Source organism: Staurois parvus, unplaced genomic scaffold (genome assembly GCF_062004578.1).
Source record: "Staurois parvus isolate SC_StPar_1 unplaced genomic scaffold, SC_StPar_1.0 ptg003801l, whole genome shotgun sequence".
Taxonomy (NCBI): domain Eukaryota; kingdom Metazoa; phylum Chordata; class Amphibia; order Anura; family Ranidae; genus Staurois; species Staurois parvus.
Window position 1 is genome coordinate 7,961 of NW_028321597.1, and position 14,540 is coordinate 22,500.

Sequence of the window (14,540 nt, forward strand, 5' to 3'; positions counted from 1 at the left end):
CGGAACTCCTCCAGGCTGCCGTGTTGAATGTTACAGAAAGTTACGCCAGCTGCAGATTGCAATGGAATTGTCATTTATAATAAAATCTAATTAAAATACAACTTGTGTAGTAATTGTCTATACTCTATTACTATTTTATTTGTGTTTTTATATATATATATATTTTTTTATCTTGTTGAAAGATGAGTTTTAAAAAACAAAAAAATACTTGTAAGCATGCGACTTTAATAGATTTATTCTTCTGTTTCCTGCAGAAAGATGACCCTACCAAATCCAACCCGAGATTCTGGGATGAATTGTTTCTCATGAAGGTATCCGCTTTGCTTTTTAACTTCCTACTGCTTCCATTGTCTTTCTTCTATCAACCCCCCCAACCCCCCCCTTCATCCCAATGTACTCCACTCTTTTTTTTTTTTTTTTACAAACCTCTTGATGAGATTTTAAAGTGTTACTAAACCCCGGACCCCGCATTCACTATATCCGCTCTCCCCGGACCCCGCATTCACTATATCCGCTCTCCCCGGACCCCGCATTCACTATATCCGCTCTCCCCGGACCCCGCATTCAATATATCCGCTCTCCCCGGACCCCGCATTCAATATATCCGCTCTCCCCGGACCCCGCATTCACTATATCCGCTCTCCCCGGACCCCGCATTCAATATATCCGCTCTCCCCGGACCCCGCATTCAATATATCCGCTCTCCCCGGACCCCGCATTCACTATATCCGCTCTCCCCGGACCCCGCATTCAATATATCCGCTCTCCCCGGACCCCGCATTCACTATATCCGCTCTCCCCGGACCCCGCATTCGCTATATCCGCTCTCCCCGGACCCCGCATTCGCTATATCCGCTCTCCCCGGACCCCGCATTCGCTATATCCGCTCTCCCCAGACCCCGCATTCGCTATATCCGCTCTCCCCGGACCCCGCATTCGCTATATCCGCTCTCCCCGGACCCCGCATTCGCTATATCCGCTCTCCCCGGACCCCGCATTCGCTATATCCGCTCTCCTCGGACCCCGCATTCGCTATATCCGCTCTCCCCGGACCCCGCATTCGCTATATCCGCTCTCCCCGGACCCCGCATTCGCTATATCCGCTCTCCCCGGACCCCGCATTCGCTATATCCGCTCTCCCCGGACCCCGCATTCGCTATATCCGCTCTCCCCGGACCCCGCATTCCCTATATCCGCTCTCCCCGGACCCCGCATTCACTATATCCGCTCTCCCCGGACCCCGCATTCACTATATCCGCTCTCCCCGGACCCCGCATTCACTATATCCGCTCTCCCCGGACCCCGCATTCACTATATCCGCTCTCCCCGGACCCCGCATTCACTATATCCGCTCTCCCCGGACCCCGCATTCACTATATCCGCTCTCCCCGGACCCCGCATTCACTATATCCGCTCTCCCCGGACCCCGCATTCACTATATCCGCTCTCCCCGGACCCCGCATTCACTATATCTGGTCTCCTACAGTACACAGAACCCCACTGACACCAATGATGGGGCACTATTCCTCCCACTGACACCAATGATGGGTCACTATTCCTCCCACTGACACTGATGATGGGGCACTATTCATCCCACTGACACCAATGATGTGGCATTATTTACTCCCACTGGCCATAGTCTACCCCCCCCCCCAAAGCCAGAAACTCCGTAAATTGGCTCTTTGAAGTTCTCTTCTTTAACCCTTTGAACGCATTGCGAGCGGTTTGCGGAGTACTTGCAGAGTGGCCACATTCACTGGAATGGGTTGCATTCAGCAGGCAATACATCCTCTGAAAGTGATGGGGTATAATTTCTGTTGTGACTACAAAGCATTGTGGTCACAGCATATGTATACCCACAACCACGGGGTTTTACTGCCCCCCTCCCAACCTCAAGCATTTATGAGCCCTAAACTTCTCCACACTCGGGAAAACAGAAACTATACTGCCCTTGGAGAAGCTGTGAGTGTTTAGCTAGGGGTTGTTCTAACAGCAAAACAGAGGAGGGGGGTACAGCGGAACATACCAAATACAATAAATGACAGCAGAACGCATCATTTGTCCACATTATTGGAGCGTTCGCACGGATTTAGGGTTACTACTTACGCTTCTGCCTTGTTGTTTTTTTTGTAACTTTACTCCCTCCAGGTCAACTTAGAATATCTGGAAGCCAAGTTGGAATCTCTGGATGGCGAAGAATTGATGAAGATTAAGGACAACATTAACAGCCTGTTTCAGCACTGCATCCAGGCTCTGAAGGCGGACCACCAGATCCGGGTGGTCAATGCATTACAGGTATTGGGCCCCCGCTTGATTCTTCTCCAAGGGCTTAGCTGCTTTGCATTTCATTTACTACACGGGAGAAAAACTAAAATCCTCGGAGACCAGGATGTGTTGGTTGGTTGTTTGGTTTTTTTTTTTTCTTTATCAAAGCTAGCTTCCATTGGATGGTGTATGGGAAACCGTATAAAATCCAACTCCAGGGCAAATTAAACATGTTTCATTGCAGTCAGGCTGCCTTGCATGGCGAGGGTTAAATGCTGGTATTGGCTCTCCAGATTTTTTTTTTTTTTACAGATAAAGTAATTTTTACATATATTAGTAAATGCATTCCAAAAATGTAGATTAAATGAATTTTTAAAAGACATACAATATATATGAAAACTGTTTGTTTTTTTCAAAAAATATTTTTCATATATCTTGTAATAAAAACGCATTTCAACACACAGTATATAATATATATATATTGAATACGGCCAGAATTTTAGTATTTCAAATATATTTTTCTTCCATGTGGGCAGTGCTGTGCACGAGAGTATTCTCTCTCTCTCTCTCTCTCTCTCTCTCTCTCTCTCTCTCTTTCTCTCTGCACTCTCTCGCTCTCTGTTCTTTCCTTTTTCCGTCTCCTCTCTTTTTTTCTCTTTCTCCCTCTCCCCCCTCTCTCTCCCCCTCTCCCTCTCCCCCCTCTCTCTCCCCCTCTCCCTCTCCCCCCTCTCTCTCCCCCTCTCCCTCTCCCCCCTCTCTCTCCCCCTCTCCCTTTCCCCTCTCCCCTCTCCCCCCTCTCCCTCTCCCTCTCTCCCCCCTCCCCCCTCTCCCTCTCCCTCTCTCCCCCCTCCTCCCTCTCTCCTCCCTCTCCCCCCCTCCTCCCTCTCCCTCCCCCCCTCCCTCTCTCCCCCCTCCTCCCTCTCTCCCCCCTCCTCCCTCTCTCCCCCCTTCTCCCTCTCTCCCCCCTTCTCCCTCTCTCCCCCCTTCTCCCTCTCTCCCCCCTCCTCCCTCTCTCCCCCCTCCTCCCTCTCTCCCCCCTTCTCCCTCTCTCCCCCCTTCTCCCTCTCTCCCCCCTTCTCCCTCTCTCCCCCCTCCTCCCTCTCTCCCCCCTCCTCCCTCTCTCCCCCCTCCTCCCTCTCTCCCCCCCCCTCCCTCTCTCCCCCCCCCTCCCTCTCTTCCCCCTCCTCCCTCTCTCCCCCCTCCTCCCTCTCTCCCCCCTCCTCCCTCTCTTCCCCCTCCTCCCTCTCTTCCCCCTCCTCCCTCTCTTCCCCCTCCTCCCTCTCTCCCGCCTCATCCCTCTCTCTCCCCCCTCTCTCTCCCTCTCCCCCACTCTCCCCCCTCTCCTCTCTCTCTCCCCTCTCCTCCTCCTCTCTCCCCTCTCCTCCTCCTCTCTCTCCCCCCCTCTCCTCCTCCTCTCTCTCCCCCCCTCTCCCCCTCCTCTCTCTCTCCCCTCTCTCCCCTCTCTCCCCCTCCTCTCTCTCTCCCCCTCCTCTCTCTCTCCCCCTCCTCTCTCTCTCCCCCTCCTCTCTCTCTCCCCCTCCTCTCTCTCTCTCCCCCTCCTCTCTCTCTCCCCCTCCTCTCTCTCTCCCCCTCCTCTCTCTCTCTCCCCTCCTCTCTCTCTCCCCTCGCTCTCCCCCTCTCCCCTTCTCTCTCCCCCCCTCTCCCCTTCTCTCTCTCCCCCTCTCCCCTTCTCTCTCTCCCCCTCTCCCCTTCTCTCTCCCCCCTCTCCCCTTCTCTCTCCCCCTCTCTCTCCCCCTCTCTCCCCCCCTCTCTCCCCCCCTCTCTCCCCCCCTCTCCCCCTCTCTCTCCCCCCTCTCTCTCTCTCTCTCTCTCCCTCCCCCCTCCCCCCCCCCTCTCTCTCTCTCCCTCCCCCCTCCCCCCTCTCTCTCTCTCCCTCCTCCCCTCTCTCTCTCTCTCCCTCCTCCCCTCTCTCCCTCTCTCCTCCCCCTCTCTCCCTCTCTCCTCCCCCTCTCTCCCCTCCCCCCATCTCTCTCCCCCATCTCTCTCTCTCTCTCCCCCGTCTCTCTCCCCCGTCTCTCTCCCCCCCTCTCTCCCCCCCTCCCCCCCTCTCTCTCCCCCTCTCTCCCCCCCTCTCCCCCCCCCTTCTCTCCCCCCCCCTCTCTCCCCCTCTCTCTCCCTCTCTCCCCCCCCTTTTTTTTCTCTTTTTTTCCTCTTTTTTTTTTCCTCTTTTTTTTCCCTCCTCCCTCTCCCTCTCTTTCTCTCTCTTTATCCTCCTCCTCTTTTCTCTCTCTCTCCAGCGGCAACCATTGGCTACTGCTGCTGGCTGCGCCACACTGTGCATGTCAGTAGACACACACAGCATGGCTCCTGAGGGCACCTATAGCAAGCGGCCTTCAGCAGGGTGGAGGAGCCAGGAGTGCCAGCGGGGGACCAGACTGGAGGAGGATCGGGGACCATCACATAGAGCAGCTAAATATAAAAAATGTTTTATTTAAAATAAATAATTCACAATGACTTTAAGGCTCCCCGTATACATAGGATGACCGTACCCCGGTTAGCCCAGAAAATGAGCAGATCAGGTGGTGATCTCTTGCTAGGCTTCTCCTCTACCAGTCAGCATTCCACTAACGGAGCTTCTGTTGGTCGCGCATTCTCTGCTAATTGGATTGTTGAGCCAGACTTTGGCCTTTAGTTGGGCAAATTGAAACTTCCACTGACTGGGCACAGTGCCAGGATAATCCAAAGCTCCCTGAAAACATGTTGGAGGACCTGAACGCGTGTTACACGTAACTGTTTGGTACCCTCAGTTCAACCATATTGTTACTTTATACATTAACCCTTCGCGCCGACGTCACACAAATATGCGGCTTTACAGAACTGGGCTTTTTCCCATGGGGCCGATTATTTGCATACCTGTCTTTCTGCTGGGAGCGCGCTCAACACAGAGACCGCGGTGTCACTGAGAGCCCCAGGTCCCGTTCTAACGATCGGGACCCCGGACTCCAGACTCCAGGTTACATGATCGCTGTGATAGCCTCTGATTGGCTATCACAGTTCTCAGTCACTGTATAACAAGCCCCCCTTGTTTTGTTTCTTTTTTCTTCCTCTATGAATGGAGGAGAGAGATACATTGTATCTCTCTAACTCCTGGCATAGAGGGAAAAAAAAAAGTTTTGTTTAAAAAAAAAAAAAAAGAAATAATAAAGAAAATATAACTTAAAGGAATGCACTAAAACCACAAACTATTCCTAATTTAGTGTAGAAACATTAGTGCAAAAGATATATCTATTCTCAATTAATATCAAAAAATATCAAAATTATGTGCAAAACTATTTTTTAGTGCATAAGTAATTTAAATAATTAAATTTGTGAATATAAAAAAAAAATGTCCAATTCTGAATTTCTTCAAATGTCCAAACAAATCCTTTTCAAATTCACGCGCTCTCAAAGAAATTGTGCCAAAATCCACCACCAAAAGTAAAGTTGGGTAACTCACCAGAGCTCCATGCTGATCAATCTCTAGATCAGCAAAAAACGCTTTTTGCTCTGGGAGCCGATGCAATGAATCAACTTCTCAGGTGTGATGATCAATAGCTACACAATCATCCATAAGGTAGGTATCCACCACTCCACAGAACGGTTCCAGGAGCATTATATCACTCTCTCTTTTTATATCTCTCCACCGAGGTCATGTTTGGGAATGAAAGAGAAAATCATGGTGCAGCCAGTTTTTTTTATAAAAGTATCCAACAATCTTTAATAAAGATTTACACTCACAAAAAGGGTGTCTTCACCGACACCAGTATAACAGCATAAAACAGCAAATGAAGAAATTCAGAATTGGACAATTTTTTATATTCACAAATTTAATTATTTAAATTACTTATGCACTAAAAAATTGTTTTGCACATAATTTTGATATTTTTTGATATTAATTGAGAATAGATATATCTTTTGCACTAATGTTTCTACACTAAATTAGGAATAGTTTGTGGTTTTAGCGCATTCCTTTTTTTAAGTTATAGCACTAAGAAATGTATTTGGTTTCTTTGAGGTGGAATTGCTGCTTTAACCACTTCCAGACCGGACACTTTTCCCCCCTTCCTGACCAGGACAATTTTCAGCTTTTAGTGCTATCACACTTTGAATGACAATTGCGCGGTCATGAAACACTGTACCCATATGAATTTTTCATCATTTTTTTCAGATAGATAAAGCTTTATTTTGGTGGTATTTATTCACCACTGGGATTTGTATTTTTTTTGCTATGTAAATGAAATGTCCAAAAAATTTTTAAAAATGTGTTTTTTTTTATAAAATTTTGCAAATAAATAATATTTCATCATAAATCTTAGCCAAAATGTATTCCGTTATCTTTTTAGTAAAAAAAAAAAATCCAAATTAGTTTATAAGCAAAAATTATAATTTTTAAACATTTTTTTTTACATTTTTATTATTTTTTTTATATTATTATTTTTTATTTTTTACATACTGTCACCCTAGCAGTACAGTGTCACCATGGTGACACTGTACTACTTGTGAGGGGTGATAAAGAATTTTTTTTTTTTTTTTTACACTGATTGCTTTTACACCCTTATAGGATGTAAAAGCAATCATTTCTCTTTCTCTCTGTGTGCATTCCTGCACTCATTGAGAAATACAGAGTGAGCTGTGATTGGTCACAGCTTGTCACATGGTACAAGGCTTTTGTGAATAGCCTTGTACCATGTGACCTCTGTGATCATTCACAGATTTCACACATAGTAAGCAATGATGTCACAAGTGACATCTTGCTTACTACTTTGCATGTGATCACTGATTGGCCAATCAGCGATCACATGATCGGGACCTCGTACAGAGGTCCCGTCCGACGATCGGTGTTTCACTGTGTCCGGAGGACACAGCGGGCACCGGATCGCGGTGCTGCGCGCTCCCAGGGAGCGCGCACAAGCAGGGTGCGGGGAGGCCGTTTATAGACGGCCACCCGACCCTGCAGTGCCACCGTCCGGCCGTTTATATACAACGGCCTGTCGGGAAGTGGTTAAAGTATTAAGGGTGTGGCGCTTTTATTACACTTGTAATAAAGAAAATATACCTAGATCAACGTTGTTTGATCTAGCTAAGTGCCAGGGTTAGTGTTTGGGTCAAGGTCAAAAGGTCAGAGTCAAAAGTCAGGAATTTTTTTTTTTTTTCTGTTTACCTAAAACACACTGACACTGATACCAAACAACAAAATGCGCACTATTGTTTCTGGGCCGTACTCCGGGTACAAACAACAAACACATATATGGTATCGCTGCGATCGTCAAGAGCTGGAGAATTAATTTTGGGTTGATCTTTGGTGGTAGGTTATTGTAGTAACAAGAAATACACAGCTAAATAAAAAAAAATTGGGCCAGTTTTCCTTTGATAATAAAAAAAAAAAAAATCAGGAGATATCCATTACCATTTGCCACCAAATGAAAACCTAATTTGTCCTGAAAAAAAACGCGGTATAATCCACCCGGATGTACGAAGTAGTTGTGATGATATGGACGGTTTTACTAACACGGGTCAACGTTGCAAAATTGTGCTTAGGCATTAAGATTTGTTTTAGCCTTAGGTGTGAAGGGGTTAAAGGATACGTTCACCTTTGGGAACATGTTAAATGCTCCACCTGTTTTTATGGTGGAACATGTAACATGTTCCCATAGCTGCAGCCGCCCCGACAGAGAAGTTTCCCCGTACTATCTGTCAGATTTGAAAACAGCACGGCCCTGCGGGGCTCCGCCCACACAGCTGCGTCACTCATTCATGGACTTCCGTGAATGAGTGAACTGCAAGGGAGAATGTCACCAGCACATCGAGGATCACCAATACGGGTCCAAAAGTTTTAATGAACGATCACATAGTTACAGCAAGGCAACGTTTCGGAGTCTCACAGGACCCCTTCATCAGGCATGTGACCCTCACAGGACCCCTTCATCAGGCATGTTATGCGAGACTCCGAAACGTTGCCTTGCTGTAACAATGTGATCGTTCGTTTAAACTTTTGGACCCGTATTGGTGATCCTCGGTGTGCTGGTGACTTTCTCCCTTGCTGATTCTGTTCGGTTCCAGCCGACGGTCGCTGCAGCCCCCAATTGTACACACAGCCATTTGTAACGCAGGAACACATGCGTTTGGATTGTACACTTGTATTCTGAATGAACTGCAAGTCCCGGCAGCCTTAGCGGCTGTCAGCTTGTAGTTGTCAATGGACTACCACGGCACTGTGGGGCCCCCGTTGTAGTTCGTTGATCCTTTCTCTCAGTATGTCTGCTTGACTGTACATCCCGTTCACCCCCTACATCCCGTACACCCCCCTACCTCCCGTACACTCCCCCTACATCCCGTACACCCCCCCACATCCCGTACACCCCCTACATTCCTACATCCCATACACCCCCTACATTCCTACATCCCATACACTCCCTACATCCCGTACACTCCCTACATCCCGTACACTCCCCCCTACCTCCCGTACACCCCCCTACATCCCGTACAGCCCCCTACATTCCTACATCCCATACACCCCCTACATTCCTACATCCCATACACCCCCTACATCCCGTACACTCCCTACATCCCGTACACTCCCCCCTACCTCCCGTACACTCCCCCTACCTCCCGTACACTCCCCCTACCTCCCGTACACCCCCCTACATCCCGTACACCCCCCTACATCCCGTACACCCCCCCTACATCCCGTACACTCCCCCCTACATCCCGTACACTCCCCCTACATCCCGTACACTCCCCCTACATCCCTACATCCCATACACCCCCTACATCCTGTACACTCCCTACATCCCGTACACTCCCCCTACATCCCGTACACTCCCCCTACATCCCGTACACTCCCCCTACATCCCGTACACTCCCCCCTACATCCCGTACACTCCCCCCTACATCCCGTACACTCCCCCCTACATCCCGTACACCCCCCTACATCCCGTACACCCCCCCTACATCCCGTACACCCCCCCTACATCCCGTACACCCCCCCTACATCCTGCACACTCCCCCCTACATCCCGTACACTCCCCCCTACATCCCGTACACTTCCCCCTACATCCCGTACACTCCCCCCTACATCCCGTACACTCCCCCCTACATCCCGTACACTCCCCCCTACATCCCGTACACTCCCCCCTACATCCCGTACACTTCCCCCTACATCCCGTACACTCCCCCCTACATCCCGTACACTCCCCCCTACATCCCGTACACTCCCCCCTACATCCCGTACACTTCCCCCTACATCCCGTACACTCCCCCCTACATCCCGTACACCCCCCCTACCTCCCGTACACCCCCCCTACATCCCGTATACTCTCCCTACATCCCGTACACCCCCCTACATCCCGTACACCCCCCCTACATTCCGTACACTCCCTTCCAGGGGTGGACTGACAACTCATGGGGCCCCCGGGCAATAGGGGATCGTGGGGCCCCTGTGTCCTTGCCCAAACTCAAAAATGCCTATGAAAAAGGTACCAGGGGCATCTCATGGGGCCCTCTACTGACCCCGGGCCCTCGGGCAGTGCCCAAGTTTCCCAATGGTCAGTCCGCCCCTGTTCCCTACATCCCGTACACCCCCCCTACATCCCGTGCACCCCCTACATCCTGTACGGTCAAGCAAATCTGACAGGTCTGCAGGAGACTTGCATATCATCAACGTGTAATTCTTTACAGGCTCCTGTAGACAAAAATAACAAATGCACAATTTTTTTTTTTTTTTTTTTTACCTGCAAAAAAATGTGCATTTTTATTTTTTTTGTCTAAAAGGTGAACTTCTCCTTTTAAAAACTGTACATACGACAGGTTCTCTTTAACTGTCACTGCCAAGGCTCCCAGCAGCAAAACCAGCAGCTGAGCAGAACAGATCTTTGCAGCATCACATAGAACTAGCAGAACTTCCACAACTGAGGCGGCACCCAGAGCTCAGGAGACTCCACCATCCTGACTAGTCGTCCAGTAAAGCAAACCTTGATTTGTAAGACTGTTTTATATAAATTACATTTCTCGTGAAATCCTTTTTATTTTCCTTTTGGATAGATAAAACGAGATATTTCTACATATAATTTATTTATTTATTTTTTGTCTGCAGACCCTGTGTGCTCTAATTCGGGGCGTTCATCAGAAGAACAAGCCGACGTCCGGGTTTGATATCATTAACATGCTGATGGGCTTCGATAAGGCAGAACTTCGAATGAAGGTGAGTGTCCCGTATAAGAATTTTAATTTATTTTATTTGTTTTTTTTTTGTTTTTTTTAAATATTTTTTATTTTAAAGTGTTTCTAAAGCCTAAACATTTTTTTTTTTTTTTTTACCTCAATGCATTCTTTACATAAGGCTTGGTTCACTTATATGCATTTTGCGTATTGATGCTTTCCCCAGTGCTCTGTGCAGTTTGTTTTTTGCATTTTTCTACATTTATCACACTTTGCAGTTTTTGTTCAGCTTTTTTTTTTTTTTTTTTTTTTTTTGTTAAAATGGAATTTTTTTGTTTCTGGGCAAAATAAAAATACAAAATGCAGCAAAAACGCACTACCATACATTTCAGCAGTGTCTCCATTGAACTCTATCATAGTAAAAATGCTGCTTTTTGTTTTTAAAAAAGTCCCTGACCCTGTCCATGAGCGCAGCAGCTCAAAAAAGAGAAGAGGAGATTAAAGGGGGATATGATCTCCATGTATAATACATAAGGGGGGGATATGATCTCCATGTATAATACATAAGGGGGGATATGATCTCCGTGTATAATACATAAGGGGGGGATATGATCTCCATGTATAATACATGAGGGGGGATATGATCTCCATGTATAATACATAAGGGGGGGATATGATCTCCATGTATAATACATAAGGGGGGGGGGATATGATCTCCATGTATAATACATAAGGGGGGGGGGGGATATGATCTCCATGTATAATACATAAGGGGGATATGATCTCCATGTATAATACATAAGGGGGATATGATCTCCATGTATAATACATAAGGGGGGGATATGATCACCATGTATAATACATAAGGGGGGATATGATCTCCATGTATAATACATGAGGGGGGATATGATCTCCATGTATAATACATAAGGGGGGGGGGATATGATCTCCATGTATAATACATAAGGGGGATATGATCTCCATGTATAATACATAAGGGGGATATGATCTCCATGTATAATACATAAGGGGGGATATGATCTCCATGTATAATACATAAGGGGGGGATATGATCACCATGTAGAATACATAAGGGGGATATGATCACCATGTAGAATACATAAGGGGGGATATGATCTCCATGTATAATACATAAGGGGGGATATGATCTCCGTGTATAATACATAAGGGGGGGATATGATCTCCGTGTATAATACATAAGGGGGGATATGATCTCCGTGTATAATACATAAGGGGGGGGATATGATCTCCATGTATAATACATAAGGGGGGATATGATCTCCATGTATAATACATAAGGGGGGGATATGATCTCCATGTATAATACATAAGGGGGGGATATGATCACCATGTATAATACATAAGGAGGGGATACGATCTCCATGTATAATACATAAGGGGGGATATGATCTCCATGTATAATACATAAGGGGGGATATGATCTCCATGTATAATACATAAGGGGGGATATGATCTCCATGTATAATACATAAGGGGGGGATATGATCTCCGTGTATAATACATAAGGGGGATATGATCTCCATGTATAATACATAAGGGGGATATGATCTCCATGTATAATACATAAGGGGGGATATGATCTCCATGTATAATACATAAGGGGGGATATGATCTCCATGTATAAATACATCAGTGGGTCATATAGTGAACTCGGTGTAGTTATTCCCCCTGAGGTCATCACAGAGGACAAGGGGGCGCTCTTTACGTCTGGAGGAAAATTAAATGTAATCTCCAAACACGGAAAGGTTTCTTCACAGTAAGAGCTGTGAGAATGTGGAATAGACTCCCTCCAGAGTTGGTTGTGGCCAGCTCAGTGGATTGCTGTAGGAAAGTTCTGGATTCTTTCTTGGATACACAGAATATAACTGGATATAACATTTATAGGGAAAGTTGATCCAGGGAATATCCGATTGCCTCTCGGGGGATCAGGAAGGAATTTTTCCCCTGCAGGAGCAAATTGGATCGTGCTTTGCTGGGGTTTTTTTTCCTTCCTCTGGATCAACTGTGGGTGTAGGATTATATTTTTTTTTTTGGTTGGATGGACTTCTGCACAGAGCAGGTAGGTATAAACCTGTATGCCATTCCTTCAGAGCGCCGGTGCCGGGGGATGGACTGGTAGAAGGAATAGAAGATTTTGTTATTAGCTGAGGGCAGGATAGGCTTCCCTGAAGAGAGAGGTTTTCAGAGATCACCTAAAAGTGAGCAGAGTAGGCGATAGTCGGATAGATTGGGGAAGAGATTTCCAGAGGATGGGGAAAGCTCTGGAGAAGTCCTGGAGACGAGCATGGGAGGAGTCAAAGGAGCTAGAGAGCAGGAGGTCGTGCGAGGAGCGGAGAGGACGGTTTGGGTGATATTTGGAGAAAAGATCGGTGATGTAATTGGGGGCAGATTTATAAATGGCTTTATATGTTATTAATGTTTTGAATTTTATCAGTTGGTCAATGGGAAGCTAGTGGAGAGATTGGCAGAGAGGGATGAAGGACACCCGAGTAGAGGCCAGTGGAGGGATTGGCAGAGAGGGGTGGAGGTCAGTGGAGGGATTGGCAGAGAGGGGTGGAGGACACTGAGTGGAGGTCAGTGGAGGGATTGGCAGAGGGGGGTGGAGGTCAGTGGAGGGATTGGCAGAGGGGGGTGGAGGACACTGAGTGGAGGTCAGTGGAGGGATTGGCAGAGGGGGGTGGAGGACACTGAGTGGAGGTCAGTGGAGGGATTGGCAGAGGGGGGTGGAGGACACTGAGTGGAGGTCAGTGGAGGGATTGGCAGAGGGGGGTGGAGGACACTGAGTGGAGGTCAGTGGAGGGATTGGCAGAGAGGGATGGAGGACACTGAGTGGAGGTCAGTGGAGGGATTGGGAGGGATTGGCAGAGAGGGATGGAGGGCACTGAGTGGAGGCCAGTGGAGGGATTGGCAGAGAGGGGTGGAGGTCAGTGGAGGGATTGGGAGGGATTGGCAGAGAGGGATGGAGGGCACTGAATGGAGGCCAGTGGAGGGATTGGCAGAGAGGGGTGGAGGACGCTGAGTGGAGGGATTGGCAGAGAAGTACACCGGATCTGATCAGATGAAAGGTTATTGATTATAGGTTTTATCTGACATGGAATTTTTTCAGCCTTAGCACCGCCATTGAACAGTAATTTTCATTGTTTTGTCTCTAGAACCTGATGGAAAGTCTGGATATTCTTCTGTGTGGGGACGGCTCTGAAAGCTTAAAGAGCCTCTGTTTAAAGCTGCTTCTCTGTCTGGTGACGGTGAGTAAATCCTGATTGTACTGTTAGTTAGTATTTTATTTTGAACATGTGTAAAAAAAACAAAAAAAAAAAATCAAAAACATAAAAATAAAAAGTAATCCTACAGTAGTAGGCAGTCACAAAACAACTAGATGCAAGAGAAGACGAAAAGCTATAAAAAACTATTTAGTTTACATATCCGAAGAGGAGCGGGAAGAAGTACAAACTTGTTTAATCCCACCCCTCCTCCATAACTAATAACATCACTATACAGTTATACAAGAATGAATAATCCAAATATAATATGCTAACCACGGCACCACCTGCCTGGAGTTTGCATGTTCTCCCTGTGCCTGCGTGGGTTTCCTCCGGGTACTCCGGTTTCCTCCCACACTCCAAAGACATGCTGGGAGGTTAATTGGATCCTGTCTAAATTGTCCCTAGTATGTGTATGTATGAATGTGAGTTAGGGACCTTAGATTGTACGCTCCTCGGGGGCGGGGACTGATGTGTATGTATATATATATAGTGCTGTGTAAATTGAAGGCGCTATATAAGTACCTCTAATAATAATTACCTATAACCTTGCTATGCTGCTTAATATATATGATATAATACAGACAAGGTGGGGGTTGGACGGGAAGAGGTTATTATACGGATTGGAACAAGAATGATGGCTAACTCTTTAACTTTAGATCCAGATCATTAGGGCCTCATGCACACTCCGCGTCAAAAACGCCACTTCTACCCACCTCCCGTCCGGCTGTTGTATCGGACACAGCTGATCACGTGATGTGGTAAAAGGCCAATCACAGCAGCCTTTTACCACATGATTAGCTGTGTCCAATGACA

The 14,540-nt window shown here is 47.3% G+C and overlaps 1 protein-coding gene across 1 annotated transcript in view; it reads left to right on the forward strand.

Moving 5' to 3' along the window:
- Window positions 1-252: 252 nt before the first annotated feature.
- Window positions 253-14,540, forward strand: part of ARMH3 (armadillo like helical domain containing 3) — a gene marked incomplete at its 3' end in the record, with an annotated part of 37,787 nt that continues 23,499 nt past the window's right edge. The window contains exons 1-4 of the mRNA XM_089668075.1: window positions 253-311; window positions 2,149-2,295; window positions 10,358-10,465; window positions 13,617-13,709. Of these exons, the coding sequence (XP_089524201.1) occupies window positions 306-311; window positions 2,149-2,295; window positions 10,358-10,465; window positions 13,617-13,709 (354 nt within the window). The remainder of the gene's footprint in view (window positions 312-2,148; window positions 2,296-10,357; window positions 10,466-13,616; window positions 13,710-14,540) is intronic.